Genomic DNA, 11699 nt, shown 5'->3' on the forward strand with positions numbered 1-11699 from the left:
AGGAGCTGATTGTGTTTCTCTGTACAAAGTTGCAGGGTTGTTAGATGTCCGCCTGCACCCACCGGCGGCCGGCAGGAGGCCGAGGGGGGCAGGAAGGACGCGATAGGACGACCACAAAACAACCAAGGGCACAGAGCAGCGAGAAGAGAAAAACAGAAAAGGAAGCAAACGAACACCAGTCCTGAAGGATCTAGAAAAGACGTGTGGCTTTGCTTTTACAAAAGGAAAAAAATAAAATAAAAAACCTTACTGTGTATTTTGCTCTTCCTATAAAGGCCTATCAAAATGGGAGAGATCACCCCTTCCTTCCTCACATAACCGCTTCAGTTTGCTCCAGCCACCCAATCCGCTGGCATGTTCCTCCTGAGAAGCCTTCCCTTCTATACCCTCACACCTTTGTGCTTAAGAAAAGAAAAACCCGAGCTGTGGCTCGTTGTTATAACGAAAGCGGTCTTTTGTAAGCCAATAGAGGGTTGCGTGGACGGGACTGGGTAGACAGGGCAGGGTGGTGGTCCCGGAAAGAGAGGAGTTCGGAGAAAGAATACAGGGTTAAATCAAATTACATCATTTGGGCCCTCAGATGAGGCGGTTGGTAGCAGATGCTTGTCCACCTTTAAGACAAAAATCCCTAACATTGTGCTGTACCTTGAACACGTCCGTGTGTGACCAAGATGCACTGTGTGTGTGTCTGTGTGCGCGCGCGCGCGCGTGTAGAGTCTGAGCGTGAGCTATGGTGCGGGTGTGTGTGTGTGTGTGTGTGTGTGTGTGTGTGTGTGTGTGTGTGTGTGGTGTTTCTGCCCACAAACCAGTCCATTGGTGTCTGATTTCAGATCCTGAGTCGACTCCCTGGTAAGTAAAATGGCGGGAAGGATGCTTTCTGCCGGGCGCGGGAGCAGGGGTGTGAGGCGCTGGGAGAGAAGGAGCCCGAAGGGAGGCGCGGGCGAGGCGGGGTCGTGGGGACGTTGTGGGGTGGGGGGTTGTGACCAACGTGTGGCCGGGGACGCCGCCAGGCAGAGGCCGGGAGGAGGGCGCGAGCACGACCTGGGCAAGCGGGAGGCCAGGACGGCGGGCAGCGCTGGGCTCGGGCAGCCGGGCGGGAAGGGGTGGGAGGGGAACTTGGGTGACGGCCTCGCTGGGGCTCGGGGAGGACCGGGGACACCGGGCGGGGGAGCTGGGAGCCCGGCGCGCGCGGCCGAGGGTGTGTCGGGGAGGGGGGTGGCGCCCTGCGGTGCGGGCTGGGCAGCGCGCAGCGGCATTAGGTGAAGCTCATGGAGACTGTGTGCTCGAGCGCCTTGCGGCGCAGGGACGCGATGCTCGTGCCCCGCCACACGTCGCTGCTGTCCGGAGAGCTGCAGAGCTGGGGCGAGCCGGAGACGTTGCTGGGGCCGGGGAGGGAGGCGGGCACCATGCCGGGGAAGGCGGGCTGGTAGAGGTGCGACTGCAGCCCCGCGCCGTTGGAGCCCGCCAGGCTGTTGGACAAGCCCATGGAGTTGGGCGGTGGCCCCGCAGCCAGGCTGCACTGGGACAGCGACTGCGCCATAGCCTGCTGGCGGCCGAGCGCGGGCGGCAGCGGCAGCTGGGACACGCCGGGCATGGCGGCCGCCGCCCAGCGGGTGTCGTTGGCATGGAAAGAGCACAGGCTGTCACCCATGGCAGCGGCGGCGGCAGCAGCGGCCGACGGGAACTGGGGCAAGCCCGGCGTGGGCAGCAGCGTGCCTGGCGCGCGGAACACGTTGGTGGTCTTCTTGCGCTTCTTCCACTTGGCGCGCCGATTCTGGAACCAGACCTGCAGCGGGCGGGGTGGGGGAGACAAGACCCGGCGAGGTTAGCGACCCCGGTGGGAGATCGAGTCCCGGGAGCCCGGCTTCTCACTGTCACTCGACCCCTGGCTGAGTCGGTGCTCCGGGCTCGACATGCCCCCATGCCCAGCGCGAGTTCCGGGTTCTCCGCCTCCGCGGAACGACGGACGCCCCTTTGCCGCCACCAAGCGCAGACTCCGGCGGCGCTCTCAAGTCGCGGTGCCCACTGGCGCAGAACGCACCGAGCGAGCACCACCAGACATACCACCGTGTGCAGCGTTCAGCACCTCCTGCATTCTGGCATAGTCTGTGCATTGTACAGATGCACCAGTCTGCAGGCAGGCATGTGTCAAGGCTCGACCCACAGGTGTACAAATGAAGATAAACATGAGTACCCATGTGGCTTAATAGCATGTCTTATAGCACTGATGGGGTATAGAATTTTCAGAAACACTGGAAATTTGGAAATTGATGAAAGGCCACGAATGACATAAACAGTTTCAAAATCGAAAGACAAAGGAAACCCCCTAACATCACGGTTGACAGAGCAGAGAGGTTAATATAGTGACCCGTGTGGCAAAGTGAGCCACTGAGCTGCGGTGGTGTTTGGTTGCCACCTTGATTTCTGATTCCTCCCTCAACTCTTGGTGGAATTGTCACAATGCTCCTCCCCGTCTCACTCCCAAAATGCTGTGGGGGCACCTTTGTCTGCAGTTCCCGTGTGCTGGAACTTGCAGCCAGAGTCCCGAACCCCTTCAATCTATGCCTCCCAGTAACTTACCTCAGATTCCTAACATGTCCTCTACTGCCTGCAAGTTTCACACACACACACACACACACACACACACACACACACACACACACACACCAACCCGCCTCTTGTGTTATAAACTAAAGCAAATACAAAGGAAAGGAAGTCAACTTTAGAACTCTCACTGGTCAAAATGCAAATCTAAATTTGCTGGGTCGATGGCTGCATCTTTCTTTTTCCAGGAATAACTGTTTAATAAACTATACCTCAAACAAGCCTCCTCAGTTTTCCTTCCTAGTCGTGGCCCAGGAATGTCAGAGCCTACAAATGTAAAATTCACTATCACAGTGTGAAAATTCCTCTGAATAATAATAGACACCCCATCTGACCTTGATAATGTCCCATCTCCACCGATTCAAATTTCATCTTTCAGGGGAGGGGGTTCTCAGTGCACTTCCTTGGCAGACTTTCCTTTAAAATCCTGTTAGCAGGATGACTCCTGATACTAACTATAAAGTGGGCGGGACAGAGATCAAATATTGACTAGTCCTGTTAGAATTTGGCCAACACAACCTGTTCTCCACATCTGTGACCCCCAAAGTGATTTACCTGGCAATCTGACCTAAGTAGTGTTTGCTTTGCAAGTTAAAGTGTCAGGAATATGGACCCATTTGCCTTCACTCTTGGTAAACCAAGGATTTATAGCCGTGCAAGTGTGAAGAGCTTTGCAGTCTAGTGTTCTCTCTGAAGCCACCCATGTCTTCCTGTCTCAACTGCGACTTTGCTCACCGGCTTATCTTTCTCTAGTGTGTACACCAGCTCCCACATTGTCGTTTAACCCGTGCTGGGGATGGATATGTATGCTGCAGCCCTTAGCTGGAGCTCTTGAGTTGGTGGCACAGGATTAATGAGGCCGCAGGGCCCTTGATGGTGGTGTTGGGATCAATGTGGCCAGTTGAGCTGTGAGCAGCCTTTGGCCTGAGGGGGAAAGAAAGTGGGGAGACCTAATGTCCCAAAGACCCTTTGAAGCCCTCGCCCAACATTAGTTTGGGGAACTGGACAAGAGGAAACCCTTGACTGACTCTGGGCTGTATTCAAAATGTTCTCCCAATGCACCTGCAGTTTCCAAGGGGCGCTTTGAAAGAGAGTTGAGATCAATTCCTAACACTCTGGAGCCAGTGAGTCCTAGAGGGTCAGTGTTTCAGGAGGTGGTAATTTGGGAGAAGAGGTGGAGGAAGAAGCAAAAGAAAGAAAAACCACATCAAACTGCACAGTAGGATTTCAAGAGCAAACACTGCTGCCAAAAAAAAAGCTTCTGAATCCAGAGTCTGCCCATGCACACAAGAAAAAGAACCACTGTTAAAGGGCTCAATATTAGAGGAATAATCGAAAAATCATGCTCAATTATGTTTGAGGGTAAGTAGTCAAACGATGACTACAAATTTTTTATGTTTCATGGTTTACTGAGATTCAAGGGGGAAAAAATCTTCATGGCCTCTGAGCACCTCCATTCTAAGCTGTGATGCATATGTTTTTAAAATGTGAATGTTTCCACTTGAAAACTAGAGCATGACGGGTTAAAATGCAGACAAAACCTAAGGGAGGCTTTCAGGAAGCACAGATGACAACTCCAGGAAATATATTAACCACAGCCAAAGATCCAACTTTGTACTCCGTTTGAGATGCAGCCCTCCTCAGAAAATGCGTAATACAACAGTGAGAATCTAATGGAGGTTGGAATCTAAAAATCCACTTTCATGATATCTGCTGTTACAGTAATATAGACATACTGTAAATGTATTTTAAAATATATAGCCCGTTTAATTCCCCAGCTATAAATGGCTCAGGAATAGAGAAAGAAGGGGAGAGAGAACGAATATTACCCCCCCACCCCCCACACACACACTTGAAGCAAATGCTTTATGAAGACCTCATTGGAATCCAGCAAATGATTAATGTGAAGATTTGGGAGGAAATCTGGGGCGCTGTATTAAAGCCTAGATCTCAGGTTCATTTCGATCAGCCAGCCGTGAACTCTGGGCCGAATTCATTACACTTTAATAGTGCTGGGAGAGGAAGAAAATGCAATTTCTCATTCCATTAGAAAACTAGAAAATACTCTCAGCTTGTCCCCCTATTAAGATGTGGCAGGTGACAGGGCCATTCTGAGGGACACGGTCAATGGAATTACAGCACATTATTTTTGTCCGTATAAAATATTGAAAGGCAAGCCTGACTGTGCAGAAGTTATTCCACTGATTTGGTTTTTATGTAAATAAAATATTGAAAGTTAATTAATCCGTGCTAGAGACTAATGATTATGCTTATTATATTGCATTTGATCGCATAATTTGCATGATTCTCGCATTGCTGCTTAATAAGCCATTCCAGGTTATAAATAATTCTGAAATTGGTTTCTAATAATGGCATGCTATAAAAGGAATGGTTTTATTACACTAGCCAGAAAAGGGGAGCAGTATCCTACACAGAATTGGCCTTGGTATCAGCAGAGGTGCTTTAGTAAATACTTCACAGGGTGATGTAGTCCAGATAAAGACAGAAAATAAGTGTGCTGGATAAGTTAGTCTAAAATGAAAAGCATCTTTGAAAACATACAATTGCAATAAGTTGAATGTTTTAACCAGTGCAGTGGCCCCCACACTGGAAAGAATGTGTGGCAATCTGCTAACGATAAAGAAAACTGTGAAGCACTCATCATATAAGAATGTAAACCAATTACTATTTAATTTGAATTTGGTCAAGGAGCAATGGTACAGTGAGTTGTGAAGTAAATACATTTTCCATAAACTGTTTTTGCATTACGTTACATAATGTTAATCATTGTGAAATGCTAATTAAGAAGGTTATGTTGATCTGATTACTTTTTAAATTATGAAACATTTTTAAAAAATATTGAAATTGCCATTCTATTAAATTGTTTCTATCAGTAGGCTCAAGCTATTATTGTTGGTTGAACATTATGCTAGAACAATTAACATACTTTATCTCTTTCTTCTTGCATATTCTTTTGTGTATTTTTTCAAAATAGCTACCACACAGTGTATATTTTATTTCATTTATAACTTTTTCTATGAAAAGAATCACTGTCATTAACCTTTGGAAGACCTAATAAAGTTTAATAGACCTCATTTTCTTTTTTCATAAAATCAGCCTTCCAATTATATTTTATTTGTGATTCTAAGTTCTATTTTAATTTGAACTAATTACCAATATGTCTGGGTTAAGACTGGCACTGCACTCTCTAAAACAAAATTTAATAGTTAAGATTTCTCTTGAGGACAAAAAGTAAATTTGTGAATTTTTATTCTCCGATATTGAGCCTACAATTAAGCACTGTAATTGGCATGTGTTGAGTTTGTGTATTTCTATAACAGTTTGAACCCACACTTAAAGAGGCATGTAAGGTGAAGATTTAAAGAACAGGAATATGCCTGAACAGTGTGTGTGATTAGTACTCTTCATATGTGTAATGTCTGTGTCCCATCGTTCAAGCTTTTCATAGTTTTAATTTTACTAACGAATATCCAGATTTCTGTTGAATAAATGTAGCAAGAATTAGGAATATTTATCTATAAATTTGACCGTTGTAAGACCCTGGTGATACTCGTTTCTTATTAGAACAAAACTACACATTCCCGTTTAGACCATCTACAAAACACCAAATGGAAACAAATTCTGATTTCCTGATCAATCAAATATAAGTGAACTGAAGTTCTTAAAGTTAATTTACAAAGTCAAGTAACACTGTCTTTGAGTAAAATCACACTAGGAAATTTGAGTATGCTACTGTCTGAACAAAGTAGTCAATTTGGTACCCAGTTTTTAAAAGAAAAAATCCAAAGTAACCGGGGACGAAATTTTCAGCACCGTGGATAGCTCCAGGCTAAATGCAAGGTTTCGTCTGAGCGCCTATGAAATAGCAGGTCAGTCTTTTGAAAGGGAAAGGAAGGAATTTGGGATTCATTAATCTTATACTTTTCTCCCCCAAATATTCAGAAAAGGTACAGGTGAGAATTCCTAGATTCCAAACAATTACAACTTGGTTGGATTAAAAATAAGGACACGATAACTATTTTTCTCTATTACAGGTTAATCTTTCTGACCTGAAAAATTCCTTCTTCGGGTCAGATATCTGAAACAGGAAGTGCTCAATTCCTGCCTTCATCCTTAGCGAAACCTAAATTGTTTTGTTAAAATTAAAATCCCAGGGTTCATAGATGGTGTAGTATTTCCGACCAGTCCCAACGCCTCATTAGATCACCAAGCTTTTGAAAACAACAAAGCTGGGGATATTTTCCCTGAAAGTTGAGGGTGATATTTAAGAGAATAAAACCACACTAGGAAATTTGAGTATGCCACCCCTCTTTTAAAGGCACCCAGTGCACAGTAATTCCTCTTTTCTGTTTTCTATGTAATTGTGACATTTCCCCCATTTATCCAAATTCGTAATAGAAACTCATTACAAGGTAATGAAACGCTTGTCAATAGTGAGAGCAGGAGCAAGGTGAGCGCTGGGCTTAGCTGCTGGGGAGACAAGGAGGTTCCCTTCTCTGGAAGCTAGAGTTGGACCCCGGCATCCCCATAAAGCTGGGCTTGCTTTATTGTTTTGTTTTTGTTTTTTGAGGGGTTTCGGCGGGGTTGGGGGGGCTACAATGGAGATAGTCCACTGGGGCCTGTCGATCGTAGTAGCCAGTGTTAGGACGAGAAAGAGCTCTTCCTATCCAGCAAGTGCCGGGATCGCAGCGGCACGGAATACCTAGCTCCTTGGTGCTCTGGTCCTCCGGTCCCTCCTTGCGCCCCCGCCCCCAGCCCAAGTCGGGTGTACCTGTACTCGGGACTCGGTCAGCCCAATACGCAGCGCCAGCTCCTCACGCATGAAGATGTCAGGGTAGTGAGTTTTGGCGAAGCTCCTCTCCAACTCGTTGAGCTGCGCTGGGGTGAAGCGAGTCCGGTGGCGCTTCTGCTTCTGTTGGCCCTGCTGTTGACCGGCTTGGCTGGGATTGGGGCCACCCTGGGGCCCCGGCTGCTTGTCAGGGTCTTTAGCGCTCACCGCCAGGGAAGCAGGAGTAGAGCCCACGGTGGTGATGTCCTCGCCCGGCAGCAGAGTGGTTCCTTCGACTGGATCCGAGTTGGGCGCCAGATCCCCGGGATGGCCCCCAGGGTCAGAGCCCCCCACGCCCAGCCTACACTTCACCGCCTCCCGGTGACCCAGAAGCTCGGCGGCATCTTTCATACCTAAAGAGGGAAGGGGATCTCGGTCACTACTTTCCTGCCGAGGTCAGGAGCAAGGTGTCTTCCCTGAGCAGTTCTCCTTCAACCCCATCCACCGCTCCCTCCGTGCCCGTGCCCGCGCTCGCCCTGCCGCGGAAACTGCCTGGTGCCTGGTCCTCAGCCGGGTTTCCCAGGATTTGGACAGATAGGTTGAAATAACATTTCTTGGCCTTTCCCTTCTCTCCACAGCCGGTTCTGATGATGGTCCACAGCTGCGACTTTCGCATCTCCCAAAAAAAAAAAAAAAAAAAAAAAAAAAAAAAAAAAAAAAAAAAAAGAAAAAAAAAAAAAACCACTCCCAGGCCCCGGCAATAAAACAAACCCGAGTTCTTTCATTAACTGTATCCCTGGTGTCCCAGGAACCCTTGAGCAAAGTCTTGGACGGGGGATGCGGGATGCGGGAGAGAGAAAATCTGGAGCGTTTTCTCCGAGACTGCCCTAGGTGCTAATGCACACTCGCCAATTCCTTCTGACTTTTGGAAGATGAATACGTCTCCAAGCCTTCCACCCCTCAAAATAAACCCCAATCAGCTCCGCCTCCCCCTCAAATCAGAGAAGGTGTTTGGAAATGGAGTCACATCCATCACGAAAGATGGTTCCTAAGACGGAACCCAGAACCCGGTAACCCAGAAAGCTTTCAAGAAACTCGAGCAAACTCGATAGCTATAACAGTGAATCAAACTTTAGAGGATTCAACTTTTCTCTCCCGAGAACTAAACGGTTCGTCCCTCCCAGTCACTGGCAGCACCGAGTCCCTTGGAGAAGGCGGGGATGCCCGGAGGATGAGCTGGGCTTTCTTCTCAAACAGCACATTTAGTAAATCCACTTTCATACAGCCACTTCTCCTTCAGGCCAGATTAATTTTTTTAAAAAGAAAACAAATTTAATCACACTTAGAGGAGGCGGTGGTAGAGAGAGAGGAAGAAGAAGAGACACGAAAGAAATTCCAAATCAAAGCAAACAAGAGTGGAAAAGACAGAGAGACATCCCCAAACAAATTATCACTGGCTAGAACTCCTTTTAAAAAAAATTAAGGAGAAGAGAGGAAGAAAAAAAAAAAAGAGAAACAAAAGGTGCCAGCATTCCTAACTCCTTTTTGTTTTGGGATCTACATATTCCATAGATTTTTTTTTAAAGACGATGTTAAATCAAATTAAACTTTAATACAGCACAATTACTTTTAAAGAAATTAGTCCATTTAGGTCACATTAAGGTAAAATAAGGAACAAATTGACAATTTCCTGCCCGGGCTTCTCCTGGCTGCCCGGGTGAGAGGCGCTCACTCACCTAGCCTGGCGTCCAGGAGGTCGGCATGAGACAGCATCGCGCACCGCTCCAGGGCGAAAGCTGTTCCCCCCCAAATTTTAGCGGCTTTAAGTTATTTAAAATAGATATAAGCTATAAGCTATACGATATAGATATATATAGATCACCTAAATGAAAGAAAATTCGGTTTGTGGTTAAAAAGGGGGCTTCTTGCATTATAATGTCCTTTAGAGAGACGGGGAGGTGCTTAACAGTTGAATGAACCCGTGAGCAGCTCGGCGAGGGGACCAATCAGGAGGGCAGCCTGCAAATGTCAGCGCCCGGAGAGTCCCCCACTCCGCCCGCCCGCCCGCCTGCGCCTGCCGGGAGGAGGCGGCGGCCGCAGCCCAGGCAGCTCCAGCCTCCGGCAGCCGCTAAAGCAAGCAGCGGCCACCTTGGCCTCGCCCTGGGCCTCTGGGCGAGCTCGGTCAGTCCTTCCTTGAGGTTTTTCTCCAGCCACACCTTCCCTTTCCTTGTCCTCTCTTGCTCGCTTCACGGGTGCAGCTCGGTGTTTCAGGTCTAGGATGTCCCTGAAACGGGGGCAGTTCGGACACCAGAGCAGGGCATGACCTCCGCATGACCTGAGAGTCCCACCCCCAGCCCCGCCCGCGCCACCTAGGCTACACTGGACCGCACCAGGCTGGCAAGCTCTGGCCTCTAGGACCACCCTAAATTTCGCCACTGCTCTACTACTACAGGCCTTAGCTAGGGATTCAGACTCATCAGCTTGGCCCTGGGGCCTACTGAGCCCCAATCCCACCTCGGGCCTAGAGAGTAAAGGGGAAGTTGGCTCCCCTACTCTGCCAAGGCCTGCTGTCTACTTGGGGGGTGGGGCGGAGGATTCACTAAGTGTGTCCTCCTCCCAAACTCCAGAAGCTGCATTCCAGGACCCCCCTACTTCATGGGCCTACAGGTCTCACCTCGGTTCCCAACCAGCCTCCATCAAAGTTTCTAAGTCCAGTTAGACTACCAAAGCCACTTAAGGTTGTAAATAAAGTTAACCGCTCTTTATTTTCTTCTTGGATATGTTAAACTACTTGAACAATTTAAAGTGCTTTTGCACAAGTGAAGCGAACCATTTCTAATGTTCTGATTTTTCAGAGCCAGCCAACAACAAAGTTTAGATTAGTAATATATTTCTAACCAGAGTAATTTTCAAGATCATTAGGCATTTATGTAATTAGTGCCAAATCTATAAGCTTTTATTACGATTATTAGAGTAAAATCAGTATAAATTTGTACTAATTTACTACTGTTTAGACTTGGCTGTCAAGCCCAGAGGTTCTTATTGTAAATGATAACTAGGGAAATTAAGTGCAAAATTCTGTACCGTTTCTGATCTGCTCCCAAACAATCCGTTTCAATTGTATTTGCAGCGGAACATGATGCCCCTTTAAAGTTATTTGACTTGTATTTTTATTTGCAACACAAGAAAAATGCCCTCTACCCAAGGCGAAATGAAAACTGATATTTACTACTCCCAACTTGATTAACATTGATTTTTAATTCGAGAGTGATGCAATTAAGATTATTCATTTGGTGCAAATAAAGCTCCCACAAAAGGGTGGCTCTCTGAAGTCTGTTTTAAATAATACCGAACAAATGGCTTTTTTTGTTCGTCGTCCAATTGACTTACACAAAACATTGGAAATGCTGCCCGAGAGCAGATGCGAGAGGGTGTGTGTGTGTGTGTGTGTCCCCTTTACCGTGTGTGTGTGTGTGTGTGTGTTTCAGGGAAGAGCAAGTAGACAAAGGAGGTTGCGAAGCAACTCTGGAGCAGTTTTGTTTCCTGCTTCTCTTCCTCAGCCCTTTTCAAAGTCCTGCCGCGCGCGGGCGCGCGCGCATACACACACACACACACACACACACACACACGAATGCGCGCGACCGCACTGGTGCACACACGCTTTTGAGTGCAGGGACTCGGTGAGCTAGATCTACCTCGCTCACCCGGAAGCTCGGGACCTGGCCGGGCTGTGGCAGCCGGCCGCAGCGGGTACGAACTCGGCCTAGCAGGAGCTGGGCACCGAAGCCCGGGACGCGTGCTAGGCGGAGCACAGGCGACTGCCGCACGCCTGGAGCCTTGGGGGCTTTGCGGCCAGCGCCTGGTGCCTTGTCCAGAAGGGTTTTGCCTGGGAGGGATTTCCCAAGCCCTAAAGCAAACTGAGTAGGGTCTGAAAGCAGCTCGATTTCCTTCACACAAAAACCCCAAATTTGACAACTCAGCGGGTGCGCGCAGCAGGAGTGGACAGTTCGGTAGCCCAGGGCGGGGCTCGGTACTTGGCACAAGAGAGCGCATCCGGGGTTGGCCCTGGGTTTCGAACCACCAGGGTGGCTTTTTTCTGGGTTTTCAGGCCCGAGAGCCTGGCATCAAGTGACTAAAGAAGGAACTGGAAGGCAGGAGAGTCAGAGCGTCCGATACTTCTGTGACCGGACTGCTTAAGTGAGAAACTTGAGAGGTCACCGGGAAAGAGAACCGGGCCTGGAGTCTACAAGCTTGTGTGCTCGCAAGCGCTGACGTCCGGGTCCCGCAGCAGCCCCAGATCTGCTGC

General features: G+C 48.3%; 1 protein-coding gene across 1 annotated transcript; it reads right to left on the reverse strand.

Annotated features, from left to right (window-relative positions):
* Nucleotides 1–1255: 1255 nt before the first annotated feature.
* Otp (orthopedia homeobox) lies at nt 1256–9166 on the reverse strand. The gene is made up of 3 exons (XM_050153874.1): nt 9130–9166; nt 7397–7806; nt 1256–1786 (listed from the first exon to the last, which is right to left on the reverse strand). The coding sequence occupies exons 1-3, from the start codon at nt 9164–9166 to the stop codon at nt 1256–1258; spliced, it is 978 nt and encodes a 325-aa protein (XP_050009831.1).
* Nucleotides 9167–11699: the final 2533 nt, after the last annotated feature.

The sequence above is a fragment of the Alexandromys fortis genome, unplaced genomic scaffold (assembly GCF_014885135.2).
Source record: "Alexandromys fortis isolate MF-2015 unplaced genomic scaffold, M_Fortis_MF-2015_v1.1 scaffold_79, whole genome shotgun sequence".
NCBI lineage: Eukaryota > Metazoa > Chordata > Mammalia > Rodentia > Cricetidae > Alexandromys > Alexandromys fortis.

Coding starts and splice junctions, on each gene's coding strand:
- Otp (XM_050153874.1), bottom strand. CDS start 9,166: ATGCTGTCTCATGCCGACCTCCTGGACGCCAGGCTAG. Junction 7,807..9,129: donor CCTCCTGGACGCCAGGCTAG/GTGAGTGAGCGC, acceptor TTCCCTCTTTAG/GTATGAAAGATGCCGCCGAG. Junction 1,787..7,396: donor TGACCGAGTCCCGAGTACAG/GTACACCCGACT, acceptor CGCCCGCTGCAG/GTCTGGTTCCAGAATCGGCG.